The sequence below is a fragment of the Drosophila miranda genome, chromosome XR, assembly GCF_003369915.1.
Source record: "Drosophila miranda strain MSH22 chromosome XR, D.miranda_PacBio2.1, whole genome shotgun sequence".
Classification (NCBI taxonomy): domain Eukaryota; kingdom Metazoa; phylum Arthropoda; class Insecta; order Diptera; family Drosophilidae; genus Drosophila; species Drosophila miranda.
The window spans coordinates 29,389,551-29,409,771 of record NC_046674.1 but is presented as its reverse complement, the minus strand read 5'-3'; the positions used below and the strand labels follow the sequence as shown (position 1 = coordinate 29,409,771).

General features: G+C 44.7%; 2 protein-coding genes across 2 annotated transcripts; both read right to left on the bottom strand.

Moving 5' to 3' along the window:
* Positions 1-1,341: 1,341 nt before the first annotated feature.
* LOC108153523 (synaptic vesicle glycoprotein 2B) lies at positions 1,342-4,989 on the bottom strand. The gene is made up of 7 exons (XM_017283582.2): positions 4,487-4,989; positions 4,249-4,427; positions 2,697-2,878; positions 2,397-2,635; positions 2,035-2,321; positions 1,681-1,968; positions 1,342-1,614 (listed from the first exon to the last, which is right to left on the bottom strand). Exons 1-7 carry the CDS (start codon positions 4,939-4,941, stop codon positions 1,559-1,561), a joined length of 1,686 nt encoding a protein of 561 aa, XP_017139071.2. The 5' UTR covers positions 4,942-4,989; the 3' UTR covers positions 1,342-1,558.
* Positions 4,990-17,823: 12,834 nt separating this feature from the next.
* Positions 17,824-18,824, bottom strand: LOC117186789 (ERI1 exoribonuclease 2-like). The gene has a single exon (XM_033388056.1). It carries the CDS (start codon positions 18,659-18,661, stop codon positions 17,990-17,992), a length of 672 nt encoding a protein of 223 aa, XP_033243947.1. The 5' UTR covers positions 18,662-18,824; the 3' UTR covers positions 17,824-17,989.
* Between the last annotated feature and the right edge of the window lie 1,397 nt (positions 18,825-20,221).

Here is a 20,221-nt window from a genome sequence, read left to right as displayed (position 1 = left end):
CTTTTGGAGACGGGCTTTCCGGTGCTATCGATGCTCTAGCATCTAGCATCGCATTAGAGCCAAAAAGTTTTTAATTAAAAGTTTTGTGTTTGTCTGATTTCAAACATTTGTGAAATCACGCTAAGAGCTGGCCAAGAGCTTTCTGCCCCACATATATTTATCGCCCAATGAAGACGGGCCTCCTAAATGGGGGCGCGCGCACCTCCCCAACGCGTGTTTAATCATATCCACTACTCGTGGAGTATCAGGGGTATATTGGATCTGTGGAGAGGTTTGTACCATCTATGACATTCGCGAATCGGTGTAAAACCTTTACGTGTGACTGAACATTTTCAATTTAGGTGAAAGAAAACATCTGTTTAAAACAACACAATATTCGTTAAAAAATTAAATTTATTCGACTGAATTTATATTTAAAAAAAGTTAACTTGTCGCTCCTTCTATCAGCTATTCTAAGTTAATACTTAAACAAAATACAAGTATTTTATTATCTTATCTTATCTTACCTTATCGTTGTGTGGCACTGGGAATTTTTAAGCTACAATATAATCGAAAAAGCTTAATAATTGATAATAATTGATATCTCCTTCGCAACTCCAAACATTTTGAACTGTTTAGAATATATAGAGCTCTAATGTTAATACGCAAAAAAATAGCCCCAACTAAACAAATTCCGAGCAATTTTTTCACTTCTTAAGATAATGCCCAAGTATCAGGAATGGGTATCCCACAGTCGTCAGACTGGAGCAAATCTGAAGTTCTTTTCCGTTTAAGTTGAGGCTGAGGAGCGTCTTCGTCTCTCCATTTCTCCATTTTCAGATAATTAGCATTTCCATTTGGCTTGAGTGCGCGCTCGTATATCAACGCCCCCGCCAGTTGGTCGAGAAGATAAGGCCTGGCGCTGGTGCCGGAGATGGAACTAGCAGCTGGGGGCCATGATGCGATGGAACGAATCAAGTGCTAACTATTAGGCAGTGTTTTGGGGAAGTCATTAGTTTCCATCAGCCTGAAGAGTGCTTCAGCCACACTCTCTCGATAACTCCACATCAATTTGGCATCCTATCCTCTGATTCGGTCTCTGATTTGTGTGCACTCATTTTCACGCTCCTGCCCACCCAGAACCTACCGAGGAATGCATTCACAAGGGCCGTCGGTTTATGGAAATTGATGAAGAGGAATTCATGTAATTGACAGGCGAGACGAAGTTGCATACAAATAGCTTAATCCTAGAAATTTTCATTCTTAAATAAATTAACTTTTAATAAAAGCAAAGGAAGAGACACACCAAAAAAAGGAGAGAAATAACAAAAAAAAATGTGATTCGGCAGGCCGAAGCATTGAATACCCTTGCATGGAGTGACTCTCGACGGAAATAGTCATAGAATCCATGAATCTATGAAAGGACACGAGGGGACAAACTAAGAGTTTTTACCCCTCTGCAAGGGTATAGAAAAAGCAAACGGAATAACTAAACTTAGAGATAAATGCTATGTACAAAAGTGGGACACAATCCCTTGGAGTGGGAATGGGAAATGGCAATTGGATTTGGAGTGCGGCCTTACTTCAGTGCAGCCTTGTTCTTGAGCGGCAGGAAGGCAGCCATCAGACAGCCAGCTGAAAAAAGCAGGATTAAGGATTAAGGATTAAGGGTTGAATCTGGAATGTCTTTCGCGAACCTACCCAACATAAAGAAGCTGATCATAAAGAAGGGTGGCACACAGCCCAAGTTCATCAGAGCCGGAAAGAAGATGTTGCCCAAGAGTGAGCCCAGGCGCCCAAACATCATCTCCAGGGAGACAATCATTGTCCTCAGCGATGTGGGAAACAGACTCACCGATGCACTGATCACCGATGTGGCCGAGATGCTCCCCATAGTCACGAACAACGAGGCAATGGCCACCGTGGATGCAGCGGAGCTGGACCAGTACATGCCAATCGAGCAGCAAGCGGCACAAAATAGGCCCACAGCTGAAAGAAGAATTTAATATTGCGTTTAAGAATGGGGGTAGTTCTTGGATGCATGGGTGCACTCACTCATTATTCGTTTGACACCCACCAGGTTGACCAGGAAGCCGGCCAGCATGTAGGCCACCAGTCCGGCGGCTGCCACAATCAGATTGTTTGTGTACGTGGCCGCCGTCACATTCACCGTACACTCGGCATTGGGGTCCTTGACGGCCATCAGCTGGCTCTGGGTGCGGTTCACGCTGAACTCTAGTATTCTGCAGATGCTCGTCTGGCCTGACTGGCCGCCCACCTGGAGCTCGTACTCGTTAATGGAGGCAAACAGCTGTGGCAGCCACAAACGCATGGTGTTCTGACTGTAGAAGAGAAAGAGAAGGCGCCCTTAGACCCGTTCTGTTCTGCGTTTTTTGGTGACCCCGAACCCGACTCACCCCAGGAGCACGCAAAAGTTGAGCAGATAGACCCAGAGCGAGAGGCCCAGGTACGGTTTGGTGAAGAGCGGACGCAGCTGGGAGAGGCCCGCACTTAGCCCGCTCTTGGCCACGGCTGCCAGCTCGGGGTCCACTGGAGCGGCGGTGACAGCCTCAGAGCTCTCGATGGGCAGCTTTACCTCCGTGTGAGTCTTGTGTTTGTTGACCTGCTCGGGTACTTCATTGGCCAGAGCCTTAAACTGCGCAAATAACACTTTTTAGAGGACATAGGACTGGATAGTATTGTATAAATATTGTTACTGGAAATGAATCCTTGGGTTTTCTGGTGTTCAGGGCATACATGAATTGGAAGGCTTCCAGTGCTTCTTGATTGCGACCCCTGGACATGAGGAACTTGGGGCTCTCGGGGAACAAGGGGAACAGCATGGAGCTGAGGAGGCTGGGCAGCGCCGTTACGCCCACAAACATCTGCCATGCAGTCACTGTAAAAGGGATGGTAAAACGTTGATTAGATTGGGATTGTATTCCATATGTCCGAATCATAAAGGTATGAAGTCGGTTGGAGGAAGGGGCCTACAATCTGTAACTGTATCATCAGCTGTTTGTGGGAGTCTGTCTATCTCTAAGATAGTTCTTATCGTGACCTTATCGTAAAACGAGGGGGAACGTTGTGAGTTGCTGCGGAGACCGCAACTCTACATTGATACCCGATACTTAGTCAGTATGGCTCTCCTCCGGCAGACGCCGCTAATATTAAACGACACGACAAGGAGTGCGTGCGAGAGAGACAGAAAATCAGTCTAAGCGTGACGTCGGGGGCTGCGTAGCCAGTGCAAATTGATTTCTTGCTTTTGGCTATAAAAATTATCTGATCTGATCCAGATTCAGGAATCTGATAGATATGGTCATTATCTATGATTTTGCGTTTTTAGTTTTCTCGAATGTGCAATATTGTGGATGCAACAGATTTTCGTCCTTTGTGGGGGCGGAAGGGGGTGGGGCGAAATTCTGAGATATACGTTGTATAGTGGGATCTAACAGAAGTGCGGATACCAAATTTGGTTACTCTAGCCTTAATAGTCTCTGAGATTTGTGGATGCCCCAGATTTTCGTCCTTTGCGGGGGCGGAAGGGGGTGTGGCGAAATTTGGACACGAAACGGTCAAGGTCCGATACCACAGGAGTGTGGATACCAAATTTGGTTGCTATGGCTCTTATAGGTTCTGAGATCCTTGAACTCATATTTTGCAATTGGCAAAACCGACCATGAAACCTGTGTGTTAGAGAGAGACAGAGCGAGAAAGAATGAAATTGTTTTCTTGATTCTGGCTATAATAATTATACGATCTGGTTCAGATTTTGCAGTCTAGAAGATATAGTCATCTTCTACGATTCTGCATTTTCTGTTTTCTCGTATCTTTGAATTTGTGGATGCCACAGATTTTCGCCCTTTGTGGGGGCGGAAGTGGGCGGGGCGACGTTTTGAAATATTTTTGCAGCAGTGACATATCACAGAAGTCTGGATCCAGAACATCGTTGCTCTAGCTCTTATAGTCTTTGAGCACTAGGCGCTGAAGGGGACGGACAGACGGACAGACGGACGGACGGACAGACGGACAGACGGACGGACGGACAGACGGACAGACAGACATGGCTCAATCGACTCGGCTATTGATGCTGATCAAGAATATATATACTTTATGGGGTCGGAAACGATTCCTTCTGGACGTTACACACATCCACTTTTACCACAAATCTAATATACCCCAATACTCATTTTGAGTATCGGGTATAAAAATACGTAACACGCCCTCGCCACACGACACTCGGGACAGTGCGAGACTCTTACTTACTCTTAAAACTCCAGATGTTGATATTCCAGTTTTGGGGCAGAATGATCATGGCCAGGCCGGGCAGCGTGAGGGTGGCTATGGAGAACATAATGCCCACGATCATCATGATGCGCTGACGATGCTGGCGTCCATGAAGCTCCGTCAGGTAAGTCATAAGCACGGCAAAGGGACCACTCATGCTGTGAATGGATATTGGTTAGGGGCCATTTAATCAAGCTTCAGGGCTGCTTTTGCTCACCAAAATCCTCCGAAATACTTGAAGACCATTAGCTGGACAACACTTTGACTGAAGGCACCGCCCAGAACACATATGGTGTCCGCGGCATAGCCAAAAATCAGGAGCTTGCGCCTGCCCTTGGTGTCTGCAAAGTAGCCCCAAAAGACGGCCGAGCTGATCATGCCCGCATAGGTGATGGCATTCAGGATGCCCTTGTCCAGCAGGCTCAGCTTGAGGTCACACTCTGCGCTGGGAAGGATATAGGACATTGTCGAGGTCTCGTACACAGTGCCCATGGCCGCGGGCACAGCGGCCACCAGCAGCAGAATGTTGAACATCCCAAAGCCCGCCGCATCGATGGCCGTCTCAAAGTCCGCTGCTATCCCGGGGGTGGGGGGAGCCTCCTCCTCGCTCTGCTCCTTGGCATCGCGGCGGGGGAGCTGCTTGGGTAGATTCTCCGCCAATTGTTGGCTCATCGTGTGGTGCTTCTGCCTTGACTCGCGGCTGCTTACTGAATCGGAGTCGTGCGGTGGTTAGGTTATATCTGCTAGAAGCAACTAGTCCCCTAAATCACGCCCTGTGGGAACAACCATCAAGTCTGTTGACTGAAATCGCTGCAAGCAACTGGCGACTGGCCGCTTACCCTGTAGGCTATTGTTGGATATTTGGCAGCCCACCTGCATAAGCTATAGAAACAAATATGCGACATGAATCTCCTGTTCTAGCGGTTTATTCAGCGCCGCATCATACCCCTTCACCTACTCAGCAGCATCAGCATCATCAGTATCTGTGTCTGTATCAGGCCACACATCGTATATGATCACTCAGCCTGCGACTGTGCACACGAATGGGAGGACGCTAACTGGTGCTTTATGGGCACCGTGATTTGGTTACTGATTTGTGTTACCCCCGGACTCATCCATTCTATGGCCATGCTCTATTCATGGATAAGTCCTGCATTGGCGAATGGGTCTACTTTCAGAGACAGAGGGACCCATAGTTGTAAGCTTCAGTTTTCACTTTATACTCCTCTAATTTCAACTAATCCTCAAAGTGGCCATTATCCAACGCCATTAACAAGTTGTAAAAGGCTGAGGCCATATCTTGCTGTTGGGATAGCTCCACACGCTGCCACGGGCATCCTAGGAGTCGAAATATATAACATATCATTCCCGTCCCGCTTTCATTACGGTTACGATGACGACATGGCACCGCGCAACTGATTTACGTCTGCTGCCGGGGTCTCATCTCCCCAGATCTACGCCTCTGGCGGATGGTAGATGGCGGATAGGGGTTTGGCTGTTACTGTTACCAGCCGTACCATTTCGGCCAACAGTTGTCGTCGTCGTCGTCATCGGGGCAAACTAATTGCGATGATTACGGGTTATGAGTTGGTTTCCCTGCAAAACTTTTCGGGATTACGATTACTCATGTAGAAGCTTAGTGCGCTGTGGTCTGTTCGGAACGGGTGGTACTGGTGTTGGTTCTGGCGTGTGCTGTGATTTGTTTTCACCAGTTCTCTGGCACTGTGGTCATGAGCAACGTGTGCCACCAGAACCAGAACCAGAACCAGAACTAAGCCTGCTAGATCACGATTTAATAGTAATTAAGCGGATTCAGAGCTGGACAATCGGAAATAATTAGAGGGAGCTTAGCTGGAAAGCGGCTAACGGTAGGGGAAGAACAGGGAATTTGTGCGACAGCTTAAGGGATGACAGTGCGCTGATCAGTGTTGAGTAATGAAATAAACCATAAGAAATTTGTCTTTTATATTGCGGTACAGTGTTAAAGAATATAATTGCTCAGGAATGGAATGAAGAATGGGGACTGTTAGCCAATACTAGCTGTTCAATTGAAATTTTTATGAAAGCAAGCAGTAACGTATTATTTGTGGGCGTTTTGTGCGCTAAGGTAGGACTATGAACGAAGAAAGAGTTGCCAAGATTGGTAAATCTATACATGCGAGAAAGAAATTCAATCAACATGGTTTTAATCTCAATATAACATATTTAAATGAGACCTAATCCACATTCATTTGACTGTCTTAACTACAATTGGTTTGTCTTTTTGATTGTTATGTCAGCCCTGCCTGTTCGCCGATACCTAGGCATGATTTCTTGTCCTTTTCATACGAATGTCATCACTGATTTGACCGGTGAAAATATTCGTCGATCTGAGTACTCGCTTTAGGGATGAAAGTACTGATCTGAGTTTAGCAATGGGAAGAGATCTATAGAAAAAACTAGTGTTTAATATCATTGTATAATGATGTAGAAGACGAGACTGCTGCTTAATTCATTTAATGTATTCTTTGGTCCTTTTCCTCCATACTTTTATCTTCGCAAGTCCTTTACCCTTTTCTCCCCATGGACTTCGCTCCACTGTGCCTGAATGGGGCAATTGCCATGCCCATGCCCAGTGGCATGTCATAAAAGGCATGACGAAACCATGGCAAGACTGAAATTTTTCCACGCTATAGCTACAATTTGTTTAATTCCTTCAGCTAGAGATACAGAGAAACAGTAACAGTAACAGAACGAGTCAGACACAGAATCAGACACAGGTTCACGTTCAGGGAGTGACGGAGGCCGTGGCAAATGGCAAATATTCTTTGCGCTATTATCTTAGACAAACAGTAGCTAGAAGCGGGGGCCTAGAAGACGGCGGACGGATGGACGCCAAAGTTTTTGCACCTCGGACAATCTGGAGGGCGGAAACTGTCGAGTGTCTGTGTGGCTATGTGGGTGGCTGTAGTTAACGGCTTTGCATTTTGGCCAGCGTCACAACTTGGCAACAAATTGGACTTTTGTTTGTGTTTGTTAAAAGGCTTAATTTGTTGTGCTTTCGGTCTGGCCGGAGAAACATTATGAGAGAGTGTGCTGTGGAACACGATGGTGGGTGTTTTGGGGTGGTGGCTATGGGTAAATTGCTCTGAATAACTTGACGCTGCCTCGGCCCGTTGGTGGGTGTGTCTGCGGCCAAGGTGTGTGTGTGTCTGCCTAAATCAAGCTCAAACAATTTCAACTATTTGAATTGCCGAGCATTGGCGAGAGCATTAGAGTGCCACACAGACACACACGGGGGAATGCACAGGGCTGCACTGAGCGATAATCGAAGCCAATTTGTCCTACAGGGTGGACCTTTTCACAGCACGAGCCTACATCCAGATGAAAATGGATATAAAAAATTGGTATGTCCCGAACAGCTCTCCAGATCGACACCTTTTCGGTGCAGACATCTCTCTAGTGGCCCCACAAGCGATGCAGCTTTTTCCCTTCAACGAAAGGTTTAATAGCCAACTGGGAAAAAGATGTGCACTCGTACATATTTTCTCGCGGTGCACTGGAAACAGCAGCACACACTCTCATGCGTGAATGCTTGTGGCACTCAGCTGCTAACGACGTGCCCAAGTAAATGTCAAACTAATGCCCAAGCTCCACACCGCAGGAGCCAGGATGCCAGGCCACGAGCCCAACTCTACCGCCACTGCCACCGCACCACACTGTCCCGATCCGTGCCACATTGGCCCCACATTCCCCCATTCCCCTATACTACCGCAAGCTATCGACGGCCATCGCCAACTCAATAATGTAATGTCCCTCATTGGCGCTTTAAGTTTATGTATGTATACCCCTCCCTCTCCGGAAATGGTACTGGAACCCCTCTTTTCGTTGCTCGTTACCTGCATCTCTGGGTGGAGATGGCCGCTGGAGATGTGTGTGCGTCGTGAGCGAATGACGAGTGACGAGAGGATCTATCATATTGTGTGACGAGCAACGAGAATAGCCAGTACCTTAGTCATGAGCGAGTGGCGAAAGAAGATTGTCGTTCTGACGAGACACAAAAGGAGGTACATGTAGATGAGTACCCAAAGAAAATATTATTGTTCGTGGCACGTTCCCATCTCTAGAGACGTCCAGAGTTTTATGCAATTTATTGCATTCAACGCTTTGTAACAAAGCTGGGGATGGTACCGGGTCTGGGGTGCAGGTGCAAGTGCGGTTGATTGAGACTCTGTGCTCCAGCAGCTGGAAAAACACCGTCCCCAGTCATAGTCGGGAGGCGAAGGACGAATTAATGTGCTGGCTATTAGCATAGGAGCTTTCTGCAAATTGCATCGCAACTTTAACCAGTAAGTTTTTACCTTTTGTCATTTTTCATTTACCATCTAGTGGTACCTTGCTGCCAATACCTGTTGCGGGCTTCTGGGTTGCATCCTTCAGCGTGGATATCAATCTATCAGTCCCAATCAAGCGGCTGGCTGGATAGCGTAATTGGATACTTGAGAGAAACTGGCATTTAATCACTTAAGAGTTGCTGCCGACTGTTTGCTTGTTGGCGCTGCATTGTGTGCCGCCAATTGATAACTTTATCGAAGTCGAATAATCAAACTTTATCCCTCTTCCCCCGGTGCGAGGCAATTTTCTGTACGCTTCTCTGGCTCTTCCGTTGATCTTCTTCATGCCGCTCCTGCTCCTGCTTCTGCTCCGGCTCCTGTTCCTTACGCCCCTTCATCCCGCTCATCGTCTTTTGGAATCGCAATCGCATCTCTGTCGTTGAACGACGCTGTCATCGCTTTTGCATACCCTTGCAGATGGCAGTATGATATTGACCAGATGTTTTCTGCTCATAAATTGAAAGATCTATTATTTGGGATCTATTGAAGGATAAAACACCCTTGTTTATCGAATGTCAATGTCATCGAGCTTTCAAACGGGAAAAATCGATCTGCAAGAGTATCAAAAGCTTCGTCTTTTACAGCGGAAATTCTTGTTGCTCTCTCCTCCGATGCTCGGGTCGCTACTTTGATGAGCTTAGGAGGATGTTCGCATGGCAGCTCACCCGCTGCCACTACCGCTGTCAGTGCTCCTGCCTCTGCTGCTTCAGCTTGTTTTGAGCAGCAACTAACGGTAACGGTTACGGTAACGGGGTAATCGCTGGTAATGTTCGCTGAAAGCTTAACGCCACTGCTCCGCTCCTCTGTTGCCGCTGCTGCTTCTGCTTCTGCCTCTGCTCCATTTGCATGCCATTTCCCTCCGCCCTGGAGCCACCCAGCAACGAAATTTGCACGCACAAAAATTCGCAGAGAGAAAAAGGGAAAGGGAGAAAGAGTGAGTCTAAGAGAGAGAGAGAGAGCAATGGGTGCTTGAGGGCTGAGCACCGCAGAGAAGAGTGTAAGCCGTGCCACATGCTAAATCCTTTGTGCCTTTAATTTGTTATTGTATTGGCGTGCCAAAGCTCCCGCTTCTCGCACACTGACGCTCACCGACCCCTCCACTCTATTGGTCTCTTCCCAACACACACCCACTATCTCCCTTCGCACTCCCTCCTTTTCCCTGCACAACATCCGTGACCACTCAAATATGAACGCTGTTGTTGTCGTGCGACCGACCACAAGCGAGGGGGATCATTCTCCGGGCGCTAACCCTCGCCCAGTACACCCAACACCCAACACCCAACACCCAACACCCACCGGCTATCCGCTCTAACGTTACAACAAGAAACTGTGAAATTTTTTAGGACCACCGAAAAACAAAAGGCAAATGCCAGCAACAATAACGACACCCACACAAGCACCCAGAGAGTGGGAGGAAGAGAGGAAGCATGTGTGTGCTGATAGGCGACAAAAGTGTCGATGTGGTTTTCCTTCTGTAGGCCCCATGTATGTTGCGCCCATGTTGTAGTTACATACATATGTACCAAATACAAACGATTTTTAGTTTGTTTTGGAGCTGGAATTGAGTAGATGGTGAAAATGTATATATTTATAGTCTATATTCTTTATAGTCTGCTTAGAAGGAGTATTTCTGTGAATTATGCAGACTGTCAGTGACGCTTTTGTCGGTAGTGTGGGAGTCATTACCGCTGCGCAGCCTGCATGTTTATCAGCTCATCTCTAATGAAACGTTATGTTATGGCGCTGCCGCTCTCTCCCACTCTTACTCCCATTCCACCTCTTCAGCCACCCTCTCCGACTGACAGCGACAGCATTTGGTGGTTTAGCGTTTTGTTTTTGCTGCGTTTCCCGCAAGAAGAGGAGAAAAAGACACACAGACAGACAAACAGGCTAAGAGCGGAGTAGACCATTGTCCAGAATGCAACTATGGGATACCCTCTTCTCACAGGTTTCAATACCGACATAATGCTAATGACGTTAGTCTCGACTTTCGCTCTATTTTCAATCATGAAATAATCATGTTTCATCTTCGATTACATCAAACCCTTGTTTTTTCGCGTATACAGGGTATAAAAAAGCACAGGGACAGTTGGAAAGAAAGAGTGACCATCTAACGCTTAACGCGCTGCCACAACATGCTCTCCCTCTCGGGTGGTTCGGGGTGCCCCAACCAGGGTTGCCAGATTGCGTAGGCTTAAAAAGAACTTTCGACTCCCGGTCCCAGGTTCCTACCCTCTAACCCCCTGTGAAGGCAGCGTTTTGTGGTATTTGCAATCCGGCTTAGTTAAACGATTTTTCGCTTCTTTGAATGTTTTAAACAAGTACATCAAAGTTTTAGCCACGGCTGATTTGTCGAGCCTAAAACCCCTCCGCAACCCTGCTGCAACCGCCTTTCTGTGGCACCACCCTCTGATTACCTTTCTGCAACAGTTAATTGCTGCAGCTTTAGTGAAGCTTTTTTTGGGCTTGTGTGGCAGCTGCCGCAGCCGTCGCCGCTGGGCTTTGTGTAAATGTTCTAGCCACATTTTCCATTGTGCCACTCCCACACTTACGTACACAAACAGCTCCAATTCCCAGCCTGACACACACACTAGTGTCAAGTGCATTATGTGTCTGTGTGTGTTTTAAAGTTAAGCGTAGCATGAAAAGCCCTCGCTGTGAAAATGCAAAACAAATAACACAAAAACAACCGGGGAAAAACAAACGACCGAAAGACGTTAGATAATAGTTAGATAAAATCAGAGGTGCTGGAAAGGATAATGCTTAGATTCACAGATACAATCAGCAAGAATAAATAAAACAGATACAGCTAGAGAGAAAGCTTTATCTCTACGTATAACAGATTAAAGGCAAACAAGTTTAAGAGATGGCAAAAGTTAGATAATACAATACACGTGGGGAAACTCAAGGGATAATGGATTAAAGACGAACCTACACTCAAAGAAACGATATAATCAGAGAGACTTTGAAGGATAATAGGTACAGAGATACAAAGATACAATCAGAGAGCAGCAGGAGGAGCATCGAGTATCTTTTTTAATTTGCAGATACATACTCGGATGTACATATATGTAGGTACGTTCCACTTTTTATACCCGATACTCAAAATGAGTATTGGGGTATATTAGATTTGTGGTAAAAGTGGATGTGTGTAACGTCCAGAAGGAATCGTTTCCGACCCCATAAAGTATATATATTCTTGATCAGCATCAATAGCCGAGTCGATTGAGCCATGTCTGTCTGTCCGTCTGTCCGTCCGTCCGTCTGTCCGTCTGTCCGTCCGTCCGTCTGTCCGTCCCCTTCAGCGCCTAGTGCTCAAAGACTATAAGAGCTAGAGCAACGATGTTTTGGATCCAGACTTCTGTGATATGTCACTGCTACAAGAAAATTTCAAAACTTTGCCCCGCCCACTTCCGCCCCCACAAAGGGCGAAAATCTGTGGCATCCACAATTTCGACGATACGAGAAAACCAAAGACGCAATCGTAGAAGATGACTATATCTTTTAGAGTGCAAAATCTGAACCAGATCGTATAATTATTATAGCCAGAATCAAGAAAACAATTTCATTCTTTCTCGCTCTGTCTCTCTCTAACACACAGGTTTCATGGTCGGTTTTGCCAATTGCAAAATATGAGTTCAAGGATCTCAGAACCTATAAAAGCCAGAGCAACCAAATCTGGTATCCACACTCCTGTGATATCGGACCTTGACCGTTTTGTGTCAAAATTTCGCCACACCCCCTTCCGCCCCCACAAAGGCTATTAAGGCTAGAGTAACCAAATTTAGTATCCGCACTCCTGTTAGATCTCACTATAAAACGTATATCTCAAAATTTCGCCCCACCTCCTTCCGCCCACACAAAGGACGAAAATCTGTTGCATCCACAATATTGCAGATTCGAGAAAACTAAAAACGCAGAATAATAGATAATGACCATATCTATCAGATTGCTGAATCTGGATCAGATCAGATCATTTTTATAGCCAATAGGAACAAATCAATTTGCAGTGGCTACGCAGCGCCCGACGTCACGCTCAGACTGATTTTCTGTCTCTCTCGCACGCACTCCTTGTCGTGTCGTTTAATATTAGCGGCGTCTGCCGGAGGAGAGCCATACTGACTTAGTATCGGGTATAAATGTAGAGTTGCGGTCTCCGCAGCAACTCACAACGTTCCCCCTTGTTTTCCTTTAAACTCGTTTCAGTGATGGTTTAGGTACAGTGCCGTCCTTTTCTATTGTATTTTATGCGTGCATCCCATGCGATGCATATCCTGCATTTATTCAAGCATTTTCCCTCCCGTTTGTTAGGAATATTTAAGCATTCAAAACTTAGTCACAGTTTACACATTCTACATGTTGCCAGATTTTAAACACAATATCGATTTTTTTAGATAAAAACTTTCCCATATCCCCAGTTCCATTCGCATTGATTTTTTTATTTAACACTTATTTTCTTTAATTATTTCATACGATTAATAGCTTACCAAACTTTGAAGTTTCTGGTTCTGGAAACGGATGTTTCTGCAATTGAAATTATGAAATACTTGAAACATTTTAAATGATCAGAAAACCAGAACCACCACCCGCATCAATGTTTATGCTCGACTGAGTTATGAGCAGATGAAATAGCCTCTGGAGGGTATCCACAGATTCGGTGTTCGCTTTTTGTTCATATTTCGAGTTTATTTATGTTTTTACTTCTGCATGGGACATTTAACAAATATTATTTTCAGCAAATGCTCGACTAATTGTTGGCTTTTCTCGGTTCTCGATTCTCTAGTGGGGAACACGCGCAGACATACATATGTATGCATATTGTGACCCATTTAGTGGTTTAGGGACTTGGGACAGGATCTGTCCAAGAAGAGCAGCAGAAGAGCTGAAGCAAAAAGCAGGAAGAATGAAAAGAATATAATTTTTTGTGGTTGGCTTTAAAGCCGAAAACATTTGGTATTCGGGGCCATAAAATATTTGATTTGTTATGGAAATTGCATTTGGCGTTGAACAAATACACTCCTACACATGAGCATATTTATTTATATATCTTTTTGGGAAATTGTTTTCCTGTCAGATTTTCAGACTTCCTGTCTGTATTTCTATCTCTGTTTGATTGTTGCTTTTTATGGTTTTGTTGGACTCCTCCTCGCTCGCACTTCGAACGAATGCAATCAATGAATATGTGGCTACGGTCGTAGGGGAAATACATTTGTACATACATATATATAAGCAATTTGTATGTATGTACCTAGATATGGGTATAAGTATGTAAAATGTACATACATACGGTATTTGTATGTACGTAGAAGGAGGCATGGTCTAGTCAATGATTTTTAATAAAATTACAGAGAGGCAGCATCAGCAGCAGGAGAATCCAGGAATGGAACCAGAGACAGAAACTTGGAATTTGTTTGAATGCAAAGGATTCTTGATTTTCAATTGGAAATGTACACTTGCTGGGCGAAAGCACACTTCCCCCACTCGATGCGCATTAAAACCCTTCTAATGGGGCACTTTTCTGCATTGTTTCTACCAAATGAAAACTTACTGACTTGTACTTCGAGTTTGGGCCAACTTTACCATTCGAATAGTCTCCAAAGAAGTTTACGCTGGATGAAATTCCTTACCCACATTTGATACTGGTCATTTATGCTGGAACAAGTAAGGATGCAATGAGGCATCAAATTAGATCGAAAGTACTAATCAAGCTACATTTATGCCAAGAGTGGAACTGTTTCATGGTGTGCTCCAACAGTTTTCCATGCAAATTATCTACGTTTCTTTTACTCAAATAACTACACTACACCATATCCTGCTGAATTACACATTCTATGCATAAGAACACTTATCAAAGCCTCATGTGTTGGCTTGCGGATTCCTTCCTCTCTGTTTTCGACTGCTGCTCATGCACTTCCGGCCTGTGACTCTGTAAGGGGAGGTCCTGGTCCTTTCCTGTTTTAGTTAGTCGCATATGTGAAGATGGTCAAGTTCAACATTCAATTAGAATACATTACAGGCTCAGTGACATGCAAACACAAATTGTCTGCCCTGTGCCTGAGGTATGGTGTGTGTCTATGGGTATGTGAATGGTGCTGGGGCTGGGGCTGGGGCTAAGGGTAGGTCTGGGGTTTCGACTAAGAGCAGCAAAACTTTGAGTCCTGCCACACCACATAGCCACAACGCCACATCCTGTCCGAGTAGTTTCATATTCATATGCATATTTTTAGCAGAGGTTAAAAGAGAGCAATTCTGGGGCCAGGGTTACGGGTGTTGTTTAAAGAGCTTTCCAAGTACTTTAAGTGCCTCCGGCCACCACCCTTGTTCCGCCACACACTGCTCTGCCTCCTTGTGCTGTTTTGCCTGGTGTTGTGCTCATCTTTTGATACCCAAGCAAAAGGTATACTGCTTTTTAAAGAGAAGAAACCCGTCATCGATATATCTTTTGCTGTAATCGGAGTTGTTCAGATTGGATCATTATATCATAGACGTGTCAAGGTAGTATGCATTGGTGGATATGGTGCAAGATAACTTTCAGATTGAATTCTTGCTTCGATTTGCAAGGGTATTAGCTTCTTATTTCCTGTCTCCTGTTGGGTGTTTGCATGTGCAGGGCATCGGCAACACAGGCTGTCGATTGGATCCCCCGCTTTAGCATCGCAGAGGGTAGCCTTGTGGCAGAGCCATCCTCTTGGTTTTGGCCTGTTTTCTCTTTGCCTTAACATTTTTATGGCCTACACAGCCGGTCCATGGTTATGCCCCCCAGTCGGGGGGCATGTGTGCAAGTGTGTCTGTGGAGGGTTTTATGACTCTGTTATGAAGTTTGTTAGGTGTAAATTTGATGGGGTCGAGGCCTAAGACAGACAGAGAGAGAGAGAGCGAAAAGAGAGATCCAGACCAACTATATTGGTCGGCACGCCTCGCCATCCTTTGCCCCATCCTTCTCCATTTCCGGTCTCATTCTCACGCTCATTTTCGGGGCTTAATTGCCAAGTCGTAGGCAACATAATTTATGGCCTGCCATACCGAGTTATGAAACACTTTGGCCCTGGCCTTAGAGTAAGCCTTAGTAGCCTTCGGGAGCTGCAAGGAGCAACAAGAGAGTCTAAGGAGGAAATTCCTGGAAGAGAATCAGGAAGTAGGGGAATGGGGCATACCAATGCCAGACGAGCAAATTGAATACAAATTCGCTTACAACTAATTAGTCAGAAGGATGCCAGGATGCTGGGGGTGAATATGAATACTCGTAAGAGCCCATAGGAACCGCAGGAGTCCGACGAAACCGAACAGAGGCCACAAGTTTTGCCCCGAAAACTTCAATTTGGTTAAGCAAACACCAGTGGCAATAGAGGGAGTACGTGCTGGGCTGCATTTGCAACAAGGTGTTGCATTCGCATTTCTTTTTGCTATACATTCCCTCACACCTCGGGGAACATTTCACTCTTCCTGATTGGAAAGAAGAACAAAGGAAATTCCATAACGTTCTGCATGGATGCTGCTGCCCAGGGGATGGGGAAAGTCTGTCTGCTTCCAACACTTCCTCTAAGTGACACTTCACAACTTGGCTAAGGGATGCCGGAGATGGGAAGGGAAGGGATGACGCTAAAGCAAATTCCATCTTGAATCCGCATTCTTCTGTATTTGCTCCGACTTGAATAGGAGATGAGGTTCGAAGCCAGGCTGGAAATTGCGGCACAGAAAATTTCGAACGAGATAACCTTCAAGGGCGTCCTTAACTTTTCAAAAGCTAGTCAAGTCTGTCTCTCAATTGTTTTCACTAAAAACTCCACTAATATAATCCTACTTTGATATATGTACATATATTCAATATTCGCATTGGGCTATATCTAAACTCAAATTCTATGACAATTTGGTTGCCTCGTTTTTCTTAATTTCTCTAATTTCTCTAGCTTTCCCATTTGGGAATTCGACTGCTTGAGTACTTGGAGGGATCCCAGAGGAATGTGATCAGCAAATATACAAACATTGTGCCAAAAACGTTGGGCGGTAGGATCTTCCCAACCTCCTGTTCCTGGATGTTTTAATCTTATTTTTATACCGTAAATAAGTCCATATTGAAGATTATGGCTAATCATTACCAAGTAAGTATAAATAGTAGCAAAATGTATATGCTATAAGGCCATATTTATTGCTATGATTAGATGTACTCGTACATTTGTAGGTGTTTAGATTCCGATGTAGATGTGGTACCTGCGATTGCGATGCACATCAAATTTAAATTCATATCAATTGCTGTCAAAAGAAATTAGATAAAATACATAACAAAAACGAGAACATTTTTTTCTACCCTATAAAGGATATATGTATATTCTTGATCAGCATCAATAGTCGAGGGTCGATAGAGTCATGTCTGTCTGTCCGTCCGTCCGTTTGTCCGTCTCTATGAGCACCTAGTGATATGTATTTCAAAATTTCACCCACCCTCTTCCGCCATCACAAAGGACGAAGATCTGTGGCATCCACAATTTTCAACAAACATAGAAAATAACCATATATACCAGATTGCCGAATCTGAATCCGATCGGATCATTATTATAACAGAACAAATCAATTTGCAGTGATTTTCTGTCTCTCTCGCACGCACTCTTTGTCGTGTCGTTCGGTCTGGCGGAGGAGAGCCATACTGCATATGCTTCGGGCTTAAATGTAGAGTTGCGGTCGCAGCAGCAACTCACAACGTTCCCCCTCAGTAGTGTTTACCTTTGTGTTCACATAAGGCAAAACTCTTAGCCATCTTTCATGTTATTTGGTGTGGTTCCAGAATTGTAGTGTATTAAATATAATCAAATAAATAAATGGCTTTTTTTGTGTTCTGGCTCATTCTGCTTTGGTGGGATGGCTAATGGCTGCTGGCAGGCGATCGGCTGTCATTGCGATGCACATCAATTTAATTTATGTTAGATAAAATATAACAAGAAAACAAGATAATTATTTTGCGTTTACATTTGTGTTCAGATTATGCAAAACTCATAATCATTCTCTACACCCAATAGGATAAATGAGTGGATTTTTAGTGTTGTGGTTTTCTTGCTGGCTTTTGATATCCAGATGCAGGTGCTGGGGCTTTGCTGCGATGGCGACGCACTTCAAATGTCAAGTCGTTATTTCTGTCAAAAGAAATTATGTAGATAATAAAAAAACAATAATCTTATTTGGCGTTTACATTTTTGTTTAAATTGGGCCCATCTCTTAGTCAGCATTAGTGTCCTTGGGTTACTGTGGCGTTGAATATTAAACATAATCCAACAAACAAATGGATTATTATGCTCTGGCTGGGGGGCTCTGGCTCTGGCTGGGATGGCTAATGGCTGATGGCTGACCGCTTAAGCTCAGAAGCCACGGTTCTCGTTGAGCTCCTTATGTGGTGTCAGATCCTTGGTGATCGAAAAGGGGGCTCCATCACGAGACATCTTGCAAATGAGACTGCCCAGATTCTTGGCATCATCGATGCCGGAGTGAGCACGTCCCTGGAAGGTCAGCCTCACATGGGCCAGGGCATTGTCGAAGCTGAAGGGACGATACTTGTACCACTTCTTGTAGATGGCCCTCGCGTCTATCCACTGATTGAAGCAGGTTGGTTTACGTATATTCTTGCGTGCGCACTCCTTGGCAAGACAGATTCCAAAGTCCCAGTTCGTCCAGGTGACGAAGAAACAGTTTCCCTGTGGATTGGTCATACTCATCTTTGGTAGCACCAGGTTGCGGGCGCTCAATTCCTTCTTCAGCCACTCGATAAAGGAATTGAGTGCCGTCTGCAGTGGCACTCCCGCCTCCACAGTCTTCTGCTGAATGCCCGTCAGACTGGTACAGTATTCGCTCAGTTGCGGCGACTCCACGGGCATCACGTACTTGTGAAACTCCGCCTCGACCATACCCGTTTTCAGATTGACCAAAATGGCTGGGAACTCAATTATCTCCGACAATCTAAATTGTTGAGCTGGTTGATTTTCCCAGCAGGTGGCCACGAAGTTCACGGATATGGCATAAGTAAAAGGATGCATTGTCAACTGCTTGGATTTGCGTGAATTCTGTTTCGTTAACTGGATCTGGACGAGCTCCTTTCAGGAATATTCTCTGATGTATTAGCCCAGTTGCTTTGTACACTTTTATGAAGGCCGACTGTGTTTGTGCAATTCCAATTGAATTCTTTTTCTTTGTAATGTATGTAATATGCTGTTGTTTTTTTGCCAGTGCTTGCAGTTTTTGCTGAGTAACGATAACTTTTGACCTATCATTGGAATTTGTGGATTTATTCGATATCTATCGATTTTTAATAAAATGCGACTTTGTAGTACAATTGACAGTCGGTAAATAAAGCGCAGTGAAAAGCAAAGTTTAGTGCCTTTTACGAAAAGGAACGTTGTGAGTCGCAGCTACGGCCGCGATTTTAAATTTATACCCTAGCAATTAGTGCGAGTGAAAAACACATAGTATAGTAAGTGTGAGTGAGACGACATATGTTGATGTTGATTAACCCTCACCAGGCTCGTGGGGTTTAAAATTTTAAAATAAAATGATTTTACTGATACAGTAATATTTAAATTTGGTGCAGCCATTAATAATTTTGCTTCAAAATTTTTAGTAATATTAAAATGTTCTTTTACATAATATATAAATATTACTTATAATTCTTTGAGTTTTTTTGTATATGCTATTTATATAATCTAATATCCAATATGTAATTTTTTTGAGGTTGGAACAAAAGGGTTAAGCACATATCAAAAAATTCGTCCGTGAATAGTGTTGTGTTGCTCATGAGTAATGTTTACCCAACACTATCCGCATCAACAAGCAAGCATGCACTGACGATAAGGGACAACACGAACGAGCTTTGGCTCTTGACGAGACCGCCGTGTATAATTTCATCATGCCCTACAATAAGTCAGTGCATACTGCACGATGAAGAGTGTGTGTGAGAGTGAGATAGATAGAGAGAGATAATGAAAATGAGTAAGCAGGTGAACGGCGTTGCGTAGCCATTGAAAATTAATATTTTCATTCCGGCGTTATAATAATCATTATCCGATTTGATCCAGACTTCCAGATTATTCTGGCTAGTTAGTTTTCTCGTATCTTCTGTTTAAGCTCCAAACCTCAATTGTAACGAACCTAAACGGGTCTACAACACCGACCCCAACGCGAATTCCGAATAAGAACATTTAAGACACCTCATCACCCACTTTTTCACTCGCCGCCAAGAGAATACCCCATAAAGTGACGACTAATCATACCCGGTCACGCGGATCCTTCACTTCGGTCCGAGCAACCGATCAGGTGCAGTCTTCCAGGTTCATCAACCGCGAAAACGATGACACACCAAGGAAGACCACGACGAGCACCAATGACAAACCCGCCGAGTTGCCAAAATACGGACCCCAAGTCGGAGAGGAATAAGCCAGGTCAACCCACAACTGCCAAATTGGCGAAATGCGAGCCCGGCTCCGAGTCTAGACGTTACCCCGCAGAGTAACTCGGACTCACCAAAAACATAATATGAAACGAAGAAACGAATAAAAGCCAAACCAAGTATTTAAATAATATGAACAGCGTAGGTCATTACA

What these genes read in the sequence shown, in the direction of transcription:
- LOC108153523 (XM_017283582.2), bottom strand. Translation starts at nt 4,941, where the DNA reads ATGAGCCAACAATTGGCGGAGAATCTACCCAAGCAGCTCCCCCGCCGC. An exon ending in AAGTATTTCGGAGGATTTTG is followed by an intron (nt 4,428 to 4,486) that starts GTGAGCAAAAGC and finishes ATCCATTCACAG; the next exon opens with CATGAGTGGTCCCTTTGCCG. An exon ending in GGGTGTCAAACGAATAATGA is followed by an intron (nt 1,969 to 2,034) that starts GTGAGTGCACCC and finishes TTCTTCTTTCAG; the next exon opens with CTGTGGGCCTATTTTGTGCC.
- LOC117186789 (XM_033388056.1), bottom strand. Translation starts at nt 18,661, where the DNA reads ATGCATCCTTTTACTTATGCCATATCCGTGAACTTCGTGGCCACCTGC.